This window comes from Gopherus flavomarginatus, chromosome 9 (assembly GCF_025201925.1).
Source record: "Gopherus flavomarginatus isolate rGopFla2 chromosome 9, rGopFla2.mat.asm, whole genome shotgun sequence".
NCBI lineage: Eukaryota > Metazoa > Chordata > Testudines > Testudinidae > Gopherus > Gopherus flavomarginatus.
This window is the reverse complement of record NC_066625.1, coordinates 27,614,704-27,628,911: the sequence shown is the minus strand read 5'-3', so window position 1 is coordinate 27,628,911 and position 14,208 is coordinate 27,614,704. Positions and strand designations below refer to the sequence as shown.

Genomic DNA, 14,208 nt, shown 5'->3' with positions numbered 1-14,208 from the left:
TACTTAATCTGATGACTGTTCAGGAATCTTTGTGAAAGAAACTGGTTGTCAGAGACTTGTTCCTAGAAGCTAGATTTAAAATTTCAGAACAAACAGCACAATAGGCATCTTTGGTGGTTTCAGGAGTAAGTTCAAGGCTTAAATGGGTATGGTCAGTATATTTACCCTCTCTCCCTAAGGGCTTTTATACATTGGACATTTTTTGTACCAATATATCTGCACCAATGCAGAACCTTATTGGATGAGTGCTGCACCAGCTCAAGTCAGCTTTTACACTGGTGCAGCATGTCTACAGTAGGAGTTGATGTCTGTGCCATGCAAACCTCCCACTGTCCTACACTATAAAAAAAGCTGTTAAAGAGGGTCTCACAAGGCTCAGTTTCCTTAGCACCCTCTCTGTCCGTGATTAAAAGAGTAGATGTCAGTAATGCGGTTAACAAGTACGTCAAATCACCTTTTGCATTTGACAGGAATTGAGCATGGATACTTCTGTAAATTACAGCTTACATGACACGAAACAATTCAAATCCAGAAAATATGAGTACTAATGCAGATAAACAGAGAATAGCAATTTGCCTCCAAAGCAATGCTCAAACTGTCCACCACCCCCAATCTAAAGTAACTCCTCACTTAAAGTCATCCCGGTTAACGTTGTTTCATTGTTATGTTTCTGATCAATTAGGGAACATACTCATTTAAAGTTGTGCAATGCTCCACTCTTACGTTGTTTGGCTGCCTGTTTTCTCCACAGCTGGCAGCCTCCCTACGCGCGCCGCACGCCTCCCCCTTGCCAGCAGACCCCGTGGATCAGCGCCTTCCCCCTCCAGCTGGGGCAATCAGCTGGCTTTCAGTGTTTAGGAGGCAGGAAGGAGGGGGGAGGAGCAAGGACTTGGCATGCAGGCTTCCCCTGCCTCCTGAACTCCGCAAACCAGCTGATTGCCCCAGGCAGGAGGCAGGGGGGAAGAAGGGGGAGCCTGCATGCTGAGTCCTCACTCCTCCCCCCTCCCTCCTGCCTCCTTAATGCCGCAAGCCAGCTGATTGCCCCGGGCAGGAGGGAGGGGGAAGGAGCGAGGACTCAGTGCACCTCCCCACTCCCTCTCCTGCCCATGGCAATCAGCTGGCTTGCAGCGTTCAGAAGGGAGAGGAAGGAGCGGGGAGGAGCGAGGACGCAGCATGCGAAGTAAAGGGGGAGGAGGTGTGGGGGAGAAGAGGCAGATCAAGGGTCGGGGTTTGGAGGAATGGGTGGAGTGGATGGGACTAGGGCTGAGCCCCCTGCCCCCAGCAAAATCAGTGCCTGTACTTGCAAGAACAGCAAGAGGAGCAGTTGGACAATCCATTCTCTTCCACTCTCTGACCCCACCACCTTAACCAAACTTCATACTCAGCAGCAATGACTGTAGTATTAAATTGTTTCTTTAAAATTGTTTAAAATGTATATAATGCCTTTTGTCTGGCAAAAAATAAATTTCCTGGAACCTAACCTCCCCAAATAACATTAATTCTTATGGGGAAATTGGATTCGTTTAACATCGTTTCACTTAAAGTCGCATTATTCAGGAACATAACTACAACGTTAAGTGAGGAGTTACTGATGTGCTTTGCCATAAAGTGGAAACATAAGCTAAGAGAAGGCAAGCTAAGGGAACTCACAAGTTTCCCACTCCAATCCTGTGAGGGCAATTCAGTTTATATCAGTCAGAAGCAGACTCATTGTAACATTGCTCTGGCATTTTAACCTTGAACATGCTTCCTTAACTAACCAGTTGAGGCTCTGGGTGTCAGTAACTGTCCACAGCTGCTGCAAATTGCTTTTGTCCTTTAGGGACAGTTGCAGAGCTGCTAAGGTAAGATTTTACTCTAGAGAGGTAAAAGTACTCTAACAACAGTGAACACCATTTTTCTGTATTTGTTAATAATTTAATGATTTTACAAACATGTATGTGCTCATTTGTCCATAATATAAAGCCCGTTAGCCCTTCCAAACAAACAAACAAAAACTCCCTAGTCAAAAGCAAGACTATGCATTGCCATGTAAAACTTGGTTAATGGTCAAGTACAGGTTGGTTTTTTTTTTTTGTTGTTTTGTTTTGTTTTCCCTTCAGTGTTCTTTGTAGTACCTGAGCACTTTGCAGCTCATAATATGGATTACTACAATAATAAATATTTGTTTAGTTGCAGTTATGCTGAGTGTGGAATGTACATAGATACGTGAAAGTGTGTGCATGCTTGTGTCTGTGAGAGAGAGAGAGAGCTCTATGCACCTGATGAATAAAAGTTATTATCCGATAAAGTTTCTGTAAATTAAAATAGGAGTGTAAAAACGTATATAAAAGCTTTGTTTAAGTAATGTTAATGCATAAGAAAAAAGAATTCAAAATGACAGCTGCTCTCATTCCTAAATGTTTGGATATTTTGTCTTTAGTTAGCTTGTAGCTCAACTTTAATATTAACTAAAGGTGCGTTTTTCTTAGATATTTTATTTTGGATGTTTCTTTTATTCCCAGTATTTAAAAAAAAATCTGGAATGCATACTGGTGCTATGAGCAAGTGGGCTTACTCAGGAGACTGTTTTTAGAATTCTAGTCATAATTAACAGTCCAAGAACTCATACCAAATTTTCAGTTCTTGCCACTCAGGGAAGATAGTTGACTATTCTGCTTGGAGGAGAAAAGTGAACAAACACTTAGGCAATATTAGAGTAACTTACACTGTTATGTGAACGTTAGGTTCAGTGGCTGCAGTGATAAGGTTCTGCTAAGGAATTTTTTCAGTGGCACTTGGAATTTAAGAGTTTGTTTACAGAGCTATTCCACCGTGGGAGTTTAATGGGTGGGTAAATAGCAATTGAAAGTAGCCAATATGTTGTCTGAGAATTAATTAGAGGAGGATGGAAAATTGCACCCATACATTACTGCTATACACACATGTACATACACACACACACTTCCCTACATAATGCACAAGAATAGATACATCTATGGCTTGAATAGATAAAAGGATTACCAATCTCCACTTTGAAAAGATAATTTCCAATAGTTTCTTAATATTTTTTCACACATTAATTCACTATTTTGGCTTTGTGTGTATGATATTCTGAATGGTTTGTGTTTGTTCCTGTTTAGCTAAAAGTGTTTTTTTTGGGTTGAATATACCCCCCCTCACTCCCCCTAAAAAATCTTAACATTCTGCCCCTCCCCTTTCCTAATCCATAGACCCTTTTTGCTAATACAGGACAGATGGTATAGGTTAGATTGCTGGGAAGGAGTTACTGAGTTGGATAGACACTGACTGCAAAATTAAACAATGGACTGGACCAGGTGGAGAGGGAGAAGGTGATTAAGTTATGCATAGAGGCAATCTTGCCACAGAGACTCCGTGTTTCACTCAGAAATAATGTTAGCCTGGTTGAGGAAGTGGATGCAGCTTTAGTTAGTAGAATATAGATACATATTTTTATATCAAGATTGGCTTTATAAAGTTTGTCCTTCACGGTTTATGTCATGTGTTATTAACACAGTGGTGGAGACCTGGCCAGGGTCAGAGGAGTGTGGAAGTATAACGTCTCTTGCTTGAAGCGCCTAAAGGCATGTCTATGCTACAGCATTGTAGCTGCCAGTGTGCACGATAGTGCTATAGTTTAGATGCTTCTTACATTGATGGAATGTCTTTTCTGATTGATGTAGTTAGTCCACCTCTCCAAGAGGTGTTAGCTAGCTGCATCTACAGTATGAGTTGAGTTGACCTAACTGTGTCACACCCCTGAGAGACAGACAGTTATATTGATCTAATTTTTAGGTGTAGACCAAGCCTAACAAAGATGAGCACTGCACAAAAAAAGTTGTTCTGAGAATACTTTGTGAATGAGGATGAAAATTGTGTGTGACTGGAACAGGATTTCTTTTATACACAGCAGAAGAACTTGGAATGGGAACAGTCCTTAACAAAGGATCATGTATGTTTTGCACATGCTTGTTGATTTGAAACACTGAACATGATTAATGCTTTTCTGCTGGGATAATTGACTTTAAATTATAGAAGGTGACATGCAAAAGCATAGCATTGGCAATATTTGAATTGTTTCAAAGGGTTGGAGTACATTTTCTGGTCATGATATATAAATGTTTGTTTTGTTTTTTAAATAATGAAATGTCATTTTTAAAGTTATTGTAGCAACGTCAGTGGTAGATGAAGCATTTTAATTTTTCCAAGTTTAAAATCATATTTATCTGCTTTAGCACAAAAAGAAAGAATGCTAGCAAGCTTGGAAGTCTTTGTTTAGTCTAAGAATGTTAAGTGCTTAGAATAGTCAGAGAACTAATATGCAGCAGAAAAGACATAACACGTCTTCCTTTGGTGTTGAAGTATTTAGTGGTTAGTTTTTTTCATGATAATATCTCAAAGTTGCATAACCCTATCCCACTAATATGGGAGTAGGTAGAGTAAACAGTCTCAGTTGCATGTACTATATGTCAAAAATAATACTGATATGAAGCAGTTAAACTTATTCAAAATGTTTGCATTTTTATTACTTTATCAAAGTTTCTTTCTATTCACATCATGTGATTTTGTTTGATCTTTTGAAAATCAGAAAGTTTATGCTTAGTTATAAAAGTACCACTTTTGTTGGTGATTTTCTTTTCTTTTCTTTTTTTTTTCTTTTCCTTTTTTGTTTTGTTTTTTTGTTTTTATAAAAAAATAAGTAAAGGCTATACAGTTTGACAAAAGTTTAAATAACCCTAGTGTTGCATGGGAAAAATGTTTCTTACAATCACAACAGCATGACTACGTAGGCAATGTTTTAGAGTATATTGGCATTCAGTGTTGAATTTTGTGCCCACGTTTTTTTTATTTTGTTGAGACTATCTGCATGTCATTAAAAAGTGATCCACTTTCTTTTCTCATTATTTCATTTTTTCTATGTGAAGACACTGTAAATTTGATTTTGATTTCATTTTTTTGTTAGATTTATTTTCCTCTGTAGTGACATTGAGAAAGGTATCTTTGGTATCATTCTTTGAATTCTTCAGGGGGTGTTATCTAACTGATGAAAGAGAAAAAAAAACTTGTTCACATTTGTCGCTTATTTATTGCACATCTTAGTATGATTATAATTTTTCTAATTTGCATGTTACAGAAATGAAGCAAGAACAAGAAAATATTAAATTAAAGCGAGAGAACATAAGCAAACAAGTGGTCATTGACTGAAATAATAATGTGCATGTTGTTTTCCCCCCTTCTCCCTCCTGCATGCAGGGATTTGGTTTCGTAACTTTCGAAAATAGTGCTGATGCGGACAGGGCGAGGGAGAAATTACACGGCACCGTGGTAGAGGGCCGTAAAATCGAGGTGCATGTTCAAAATATTTTCCTTTTCATCTTTTTTATAAATGTCTGCTTCACTCTCATTTGTTGTTTCAGATGCATCATTGGTGTCTTTTGTGTGCTCCCCTTTCCCCTTCCCATTGTTTATATATATATATATATTTATATATAAAGAGAAAATCTGGCCTTACTTGGGTTTTTTTTATTATTATTTCTTTTGTGATTATTTATTATTATTATTATCATTATTGCTCTAAGGTGGATGACAGAAATGAGACAAAATGAAAGCTTTAATATTTTGAAGTTATTATTTTTATATGTTTTGTAAATCAATGGGTGCAGTAAATTCCAAAAAAAAATAAAATCAAAAACTAAAACAAAACTGTGAGACAGACAAAACAAAAACAAACAAAAGGTCGTTTTTTTTTTCTTTTTGATGCCGGGTTGATGTGGGATCCACAGTGGCTTTCAAAATAACTCAAATTGGGAGATTGTAGCATCCAAAAGATATAAAAAGTGACAAAAGTAAAACAAAAGAACCACCACCAAATTAATTGGTTTGAAAGTTTCATTTCAGAGTAACCACCAAGCTAGTTTTCCTGGTTGGCCTGATCCATCCATCCCCATCAGGAAACAAACCCAAATGTTTTTGGTACCACTGGGTCCCGTTCAACACTGCCTCATAGTCATATTTGTTAGAATAAAAAAAAAAGAGAGAGAAAGAAAAAATACCAATTGAAAATGCTGTCGTCTTTTGAGTAAGATGTTGCATATTTTGCCTTTTCATTTTCCCCCTTCGACGGTAGCGCTTAGGGCCCTCACCAAACTCTCAGTAACCATGGTAACTGTATACATACCCATGCTGGCGATGGTGCTGAATGGTAAGTGGAGAAGTCCATCTGCCGTTTCACGTATTTAGCGCTGATATACCACGTGAATTTTTTTGACTTGTTGTATTAAGTTTTCTTGATGCTATATTTTTTTCTATATTGGTACGCCTGTAATTGAGTGTACGTTTTAAGCAAGCCTGGGAGGCACTGATTGGATTGAGGATATGACTTCGTGCACATCTTACTCAGATTGTTAACTTCATATTGTGTTAAATAATGCACCCTCTTTTTATCCTTTTGTTAGCTGTGATTTTAAAGCTTGAATGATTTTGTTAATTCTTGCAATGAAAAAGGCTCTTGTTCCAAGTGTTGAATGCTAGATGTTGCTTTTCCAATGGTACTTCTCTTCTAAAGGGTTATGTTGCACACTGCTAAAATTTGTTTGTCCCTTTTTTTGACATTTTATTTGTTTCCTTGTACCTTGTCTCTTCCCCCTCTACTCCACTGCATGTTCCTTCATATAAAAGATATTTTTTTGAAATATTTATTGTTTCAGTGTTATCATGGAATACAAGCATGCTCTTAAATTTTAAATTATGCAGTACCTTTTTAATTTGCTTTTAATGTGTCTTTATTAAAGTTTAAATGATATGATGTTGCTTTATTGAAATGATTTGTAAGTTTAAATGGTTATGAAAGTAAATGTAATTATATATAGTATGATTTTGTTATGCACCTACTGCCTTTTAAAAATTAAATTGCATTTTATTTTTATATGACTAATAGCAGTAATAATGCATGCATTTAATAGTACCACAGACTTTCTCTATAACATTTACTAATTTAATTTTCTATATGCATAGGTAAATAATGCGACAGCACGTGTAATGACAAATAAAAAGACAGTCAACCCTTATACGAATGGTAAGTGCATGAGCTTTTGATCCTTTCTTTTACTGTCAAATACTAGAATGCATGTAAGCCCTAATGTTGCAAGCTGCTCCCTGTGGGTGAACTTCTGCAATTGCATGCAGTCCTAATGACTTTCTGTGGCCCCCTACAGGGTTTCATGGGGCCATCCTCACAGAGTTCATTGTAGGATTGAGGCCAGTTGTTGGGCAAACTGATGCACTTGGTCAGAGGTCTGTTGACTTCAATGTGGCTCCTTGAAGGCACATCCTTCTATTTGTATGCAACGAGTTGCAGGATCAGAACCTCAATGATGAACTGTAGTAGCAATACGTAAACTGATGCTGCATGTACCAGAAAATATACCTGCTAGGAAGTGATTATTCTGGCTTTGTGCAGTGTTGGTATAGCAATGAATGAACTAATCATAGGGACAATTTTGCCCTGGCTGATATACTTGCAGGGAAGGTAGGAAGGATGCTCCCTCTGTCAAGCATGAGCTGCTCTTTGGTATTATCATAATACAGCTTACTTCAGGATTGTTTCTGTTGTCTGTTCCACAATTTGTTGAGAGTAGAGAGTAAATCATAATTGTTTTATGGTTCCCCCTTTTCTATACATGAATCTAATTAGGAAATCACCTAAAAATGATGTCATTGCTGTTAATTTAACAAATAGGTACAATATTGTAGACTAATGACAGAAGAGTCATGTGTAGAAATGTGGGGAGGGGTGTTCTGGGCAATGCTTTTCAAAGAGATTTCCCCCTCAATCCCCTTTCCAGTTCTTAATTCAGCAGCTTTACCAAAAAAGATTATTTACTGTGAGTTATTTCAAATCATTAACACCTTTCAACTACAAAAATTAGCACATAAATGGATTTATTGACAATAATTATTTGTTCTGTTTGGCTTGGATACTTGTGCTATAACCATTTGTTTTCCAAACTAATATCTTTGTTCCTGTTTGCCCATCAAAAATACAAATAAAACTGAACATGTATGATCAATAAAGGCAGATTGCCACAACTGGCTGAGACACTCCTCAGTGCTGAAATACAGTGGAACTTATTTTCCACATTTGAGAGCTCATTGTTGAGATTTTGCTAAAAAGTGGGGCAAACAGAAGTAAGTTGTTTATTTTTTAGTGAATGTGTCATACTCCTCTCCCCCATCCATAAAAATAAAATAACTGTTCTCAATTTGCCATATAATTATTGACCTATTTATAATAATCTGGGAAGGACTAGTCTGAAATTCCTCAGGCTCTTCTGGAAACTTTTCTTTCTTTTTTTTTTTTAAATTCATGTGAATATGTGTCTGTCCAAGTGATGAAAATGGAAAGCTTCCTTCATTGCTGCTGATCTTTATATAAAATGTCATCCCAGTGAATCAAACCAGACAGGCACAAGGCTTGACTGGGTCATACAATAACATTTTGTTCTAACAATAAGTTGGAATATTTTATATACATGTGAAGATTTCACTCTCCTCTTCAATATGTTGTATGACAGAGGGGATAAAAGAAGGTTTGTTATAAATGATTTTGTGTGTATTTAAATTAATCTTACTACAAAGACTAAGGAACAGGGTTTTCTCTATTAAGCATCAAATATCAAATCCAACATTAGGGATGATGGTGCTTGAAAAGGAAGCTCAAGCTTCTTATGAATATTATCATGTGTTTTAGGCACAAGTTTACATCAGTGTCACACAGAGTAGGTGTTACCTTGCTTTTTAGTATTGTCATTTTTTTACACCTGAAACATAGGCTCCTGAAATGGTGTTGATAAAAGCATTTCCTACATAATTTGAAGCTTTTTCATGAACTTCTTGTCTTATGTTCCTCATTTTTAATCTTTTCTGTGGTTGGGAAAAATCAGCAATCACACATGTAAGCCCACATAATGACCTAGTTTGTAGTACTTGTTCAAACTATCACACACAGGCCCACTGACTGGTGTGTGTGGGGGCAATTGCCATGGAGCCCAAGTGATTTAAAAGGGCCCGGGGCCCCCAGCTGCTGCCGACAGCTCAGCAGGGCTAAGGCAGACTTCCTGCCCACCCTCGCTCTGCTCCACACTGCTCCCAGAAGTGGGCAGCACATCCCTGAGGCCCCTGAGGAGGGGGGTCTCCATGCGCTGCCCCTGCCCTGAGTGCCAACTCCACAGATCCCATTGGCCGCGAACTGCGGGCAGTGGCGCACGGAGACCCCCTGGGGCTCCCACCTAGGAACCGCTGCCAGAGGGCTGTGCCAGTCACTTTTGGGAGCTGCCCGAGGTAAACACTGACCTCTGACCCCCTCCTGCACCCCAACCCCCTATCCCAGCCTAGAGCCCTCACTTCACATCCAAACTCCCTCCCTGAGCCTGCACTCCATATCCCCTCCCACACCCCAACGCCCTGCCCCAGCCTGGTGAAAGTGAGTGAGGGTGGGGGAGAACAAGTGACAGAGGGAGGAGGGATGGAGTGAGCAGGGGGCAGGGCATCAGAGACGAGGTGGGATGGGGCATGGTCTCAGGAAAGGGGCAGGGTAGAAGGTGGGCCAACGGCCTTTGGACTTGTGTGATTAGACAGTTGGCAACCCTACTGGGCGGGCATGTCGAAGCCCTGGCCGTTCCCGAAGAGCACTCCCAGCAGTGCAGCCAATAGCTTGCTGGGCACCAGCAATGGAGCCAGCAGCATATGGGGCTAGATTTTTAAGTATGAGTCTCTGAGTGGTAGGTATAACATAGTCACAGCACACACAGTTTTGTCTTTTGTATACTTATATCATGTATTTGGGAAGTTGCATTTCTAAAAAAAAAACTATTATGTGCTGTATTTTATGTTTCACCCAGACACCTTCCCGGTAGTTTGTTAGCAGAGATTCTATAATGAATGCACTACTCACACACTGAGCAGATATTAAAACAGAATGAACCTGGATTTCTAACAGATATGCAAATACATTTTTGTTTCTATAAGGGAGTTCTTTATGAGTTAGGAGCTTTTGGAAATAAAACCTTGAAAAATTCCCCAAATAGTTAATTACTCAATAAATATGTAATTGCTACCACAACTGGTCATGCAAGTTTATGCTAGCAGATAGATGGATTTTTGTTACTTACCTTGTGCTTGTCATCTCTTTTGGAAATATAGCTGCTTTTTAATTGTGAATTACCTGCCTGTAAGGAACATGCACTATACTGGCAAAGTGACTTTCAGACATCTTTAGATTTTCGAGCCTATCATGCCACATATTTAAGTCCAGGAAGGTTTATTCTTCAGTCTAATGCTTGTTTTGTATTTAAGGCACTAGACCAAAATCTATGGGCTTATAGGGCACACAGGCTTGCATAAGTAGTATGAGAGTCAGGGCTTCAACTGTGACCAAGGAACATGTAGCACAAGTCAGGACAGGGATATAGAGAGGTGCTGCAAAACTCACCTTTGCATTGCCTTGATACTGGCACTTTTGTATGCTAAGCTAGTTCCTACGAATCTGAAACCACAGCCAAACATCAGCTCAGTGAAGCGGAATCCTTGCCACATCCCTTTCCTCCAGCCATGCTAAGTATGCAAACAGCAAAGAGGAAAGATGTTGTAAGAACCTCTATGCCATCCCTTACAATGGGGTGATCCTGTCATGGCTAGTTATGCCAACTATACAGCCAGAATCTACTGGCAACATGGAGCAAAGCAGATGCGCCATGCTAGCGTATCTGGCCTTAGAAGTGGAAAATGTCCTTTGATGTTATGTCCATCTTCCTGCCAAAGCAGGATAGCTTCCTACAGTACATGATTGCTCCCTGCAGTGCACTTAACCTGTATTTCTTTGGATGACTATATAGATTTATTTTTTCCACAGTTGCGGCTTTTAGCGTTTCAACATGAGGGGAGATTAGTGTTGTGGCAATAAGGCAAATGCATCAAATTATACTCACTGGGGAGAATTTGCCTCATCCAACTGCTAAACCGGGTTCTGTGGCGGTTCCTCGCTCCTATCATGCTTGATTAACCCACACAGTTATGGGCCAGTACGTGCTTCATTGGCAAGATAAAGTAAAGTTTAATGGCTGTTATTTTCATGATGAATGAAGTCTTTCCTGTCTTAGCTTCCAAAAGTTCGATGGTACAGCCATCAGAATGGGACTGGGGAAGAAATGAAATATGGGCGCGACTTTCAGCTGTGAGCATCGATCTGCATCTCCCAGGATTCTTTTTTCTCTTTGACAAATTGAGTGGCCATTAGTGTTAGTTCAAATCTGAGCAGTATGTGTGATCGCCTTTGACAGCAGAGACTGAAGGATCTGAAATCCACTCAAATCACACATATTTTGGACTGCACTGCTCAGGGATCTTTAAGGAGAAAATTTGGTGCAACACAACAGTCAAAGTACCCTTTAGTAGCACTTAAAACCAAGGTGTTCATGAAAATTCACAAGAAAAAGTTCATTAGTCACCATGAGACTGTTGCGTGCATCTGTCAGTCTGTCTAATCTCATTAATAAAAATTAACACAGATAATTCCCATGTTCCTCACACCATATGTAGGCCCCACTCCTGCTCAAAAATGAAAATAATGACTCTAATGATGCAGGATCAGGATCATAGTTTTTAAGTACTGCATTGTCAGACGAAAGGTCTTATACAAGTATGAAATACCACTCTATGCATACAGATTTGTTTAGGATTTCCTCCATTTTTCTGCAGCCTCTGGAAACCTGGGATCTAAGTCATCTCATGTCCCAAGTGAAACGGCTTTAGTGGACTAAGAATAACTCAAGAGAAGATGGGAGTGTGAGGGGGAACCTTTCACATAGCTTGTCACACTTTTTAAATAATTGTCAGTCTTTGCTGAGGCAAGGCTTGAAATAGATATGTTCTCACATCTCTGGAATGAACTGCTGTACGAAAGCTGTGTGAGGAAGCTTAAGTGGCTTCTGCCTACAATGCACTGTTTACTGGCTTGAGTCAATGCTTACCAGTCTGTGTTTTATGAGCATTAGAATTCACAAAATATAACCCACTCCTGGAAAAAAAGCCAATATTTTATACAATCCTCAGTTCCCACCATTTATATTTCATGGTGACATAGCCAGACGACTGCATATTTAAAGATGAACAGTTTAATCATTTATTCTAAGTATCTAAATACTGCAATCAGATTTGTATAGCTGCATACACCTTCCACTGAAACTACAGTATCCTGAAGTAACAGCTTCATATTCTCATTTTCTATATAGACATCTAATATTTATTAATATTTATAATTATAATATGAACTTAATCTTTTTTCTGTTGTTGTTTTTGTTTTTTTTTTATGTAGGCTGGAAATTAAATCCAGTTGTCGGTGCAGTTTATAGTCCAGAATTCTATGCAGGTAAGAGTACCATTATACTTGTTAATTTTATCTTGCTTTTGTTGTAGTTGAAAGTGTACAAAATGTTTTCAGTATGAGTTCATTTATTTCACGTTGCCTGCCAATCATTAAAATGTTTATAAATGAAGGTTTTTACCAGTAACCTGAGCAAATTAAAATCTACCCTTACGATACATTCAAGTATATGACTGTTATTTAATTTTACATAATAATATAATTCTCTGTGAAATGAACACTAATGTGTACGCTTTTATTTTTTATATATCAGCACATTCACTTTTGCCTAAGGAGTAGTTGAGACCAACACCAAATAATAAAACAGGAAAATATAACCATAATCATTTTATTTCTTTTAAATATTAGTTTTTTCAATGTTTTATTTGTAAATTTTTTGTGTATGCAATTTTAGACTGATTTGGGAAAATGACAATTGAGTCAGGGCTCTTGACTGGGTGTTACTCCATTGTTTAAGTTATTTAGGATCATAGCAGTTAAAAGAGAACACACCTATTTGTTCATGAAGTGTGACCCACTGCCAGTGTAGGATAAGATCCCCCAAACTGAGGATGCATGTCGTTTTAAACTGATACTTCATTTATTTTGGGCCAGCAGGCATGAGGGAATTATTTCACTTTTCAGATTCAGTGTTTTACTTGTGTATAAACAATTTTTTTCCAGTTAGAGTGGAAAAAGCTTTAGCAAATGGAATATCTTAATATATTCTTTGGCAATTTCTTTCCAAGTAGAAGTATAGATTAATAAGCGCAACTGTATTTATATAAAAGTCACAGATTCCAAAAGGTGCATCTAATCCTAAAATAACTTAAATCTTTTTAATGTTATACCTGTAGAACTCACCTTTTATCTATCGAATCTACAACGTGGCCAAGTTCTGCCCTTGGGTACATGGGCTCATATCTCACTGGAGTCAATGGGATTATGCCTGCATCCATCTGAATGAATTGGGCCACAGTCAGTAACATCTAGAAAAAATACTGTGAAACCGTAACACTTAGATTTGCCAACTTTCTAATGACAGAAAACCAAACAGGCCTGTCCCACCCCTTTTCTGAGGCTTTGCCCTCAATCACTCCATAAACCCCTCCCTCCATTGCTAGCTCTCTCCCACCCTCACTCACTTTCACTGGGGCAGGGAGTTGTGGTGCAGGAGGGAGGGTGAGTACTCCGGCTGGGGGTTCAGGCTCTGGTGTGGGGCTGGGGATGAGGGGTTTGGCGTGCAGGAAGGGTTGGGGGAAGTGCAGGCTCTGGGAGGGAGTTTGAGAGGGGACTCCGGGCTGGGGCAGGGGGTTGGGATGTGGGATCAGGTTCCGGGGTGGGGTCCCGGTGGCTCTTTGTGCGGCTCCTGGGAAGCAGCCACCAGGTCTCTGCAGCCCCTAGACACATGAGCGGCCAGAGAGGCTCTGCATGCTGCCCTTGCACCCACAGGTGCCACCTCCACAGCTCCTAATGTTCGCGGTTTGGGGCCAATGGGAGCTGCGGAACCAGCCCTTGGGGCGGGAGCAGCGTGCGGATCCTTCCTCGCTGCCCATGCATCTAGGGGCTGCAGGGACCTGGCGGCCGCTTCCAGAAGCCATGTGGAGCTAGAGTAGGTAGGGAGCCCCGTTGTGCCACCAGTGGTGCCAGCTGTAGCCACAAGGGTCCCTTTTTGACCAGGCATTCCGGTTGAAAACTGGACACCTGGCAACCATAATGACACTTAAATGCCAGTTAAAATCTGGTCTAAAGCCCACTGAAGTTAGAGTCTCTCCATTGACTTTGACTCA

At 39.5% G+C, this 14,208-nt stretch overlaps 1 protein-coding gene across 13 annotated transcripts in view; it reads left to right on the top strand.

Annotated features, from left to right (window-relative positions):
- The window catches only part of RBFOX1 (RNA binding fox-1 homolog 1), a 2,697,109-nt gene that overhangs the window by 2,549,326 nt on the left and 133,575 nt on the right, over window positions 1-14,208 (top strand). For all 13 annotated transcript variants that reach the window (XM_050966439.1, XM_050966435.1, XM_050966438.1 and 10 more), the window contains 3 exons: window positions 5,254-5,346; window positions 7,015-7,075; window positions 12,371-12,424. In XM_050966439.1, coding sequence (XP_050822396.1) covers window positions 5,254-5,346; window positions 7,015-7,075; window positions 12,371-12,424 — 208 coding nt within the window. The remainder of the gene's footprint in view (window positions 1-5,253; window positions 5,347-7,014; window positions 7,076-12,370; window positions 12,425-14,208) is intronic.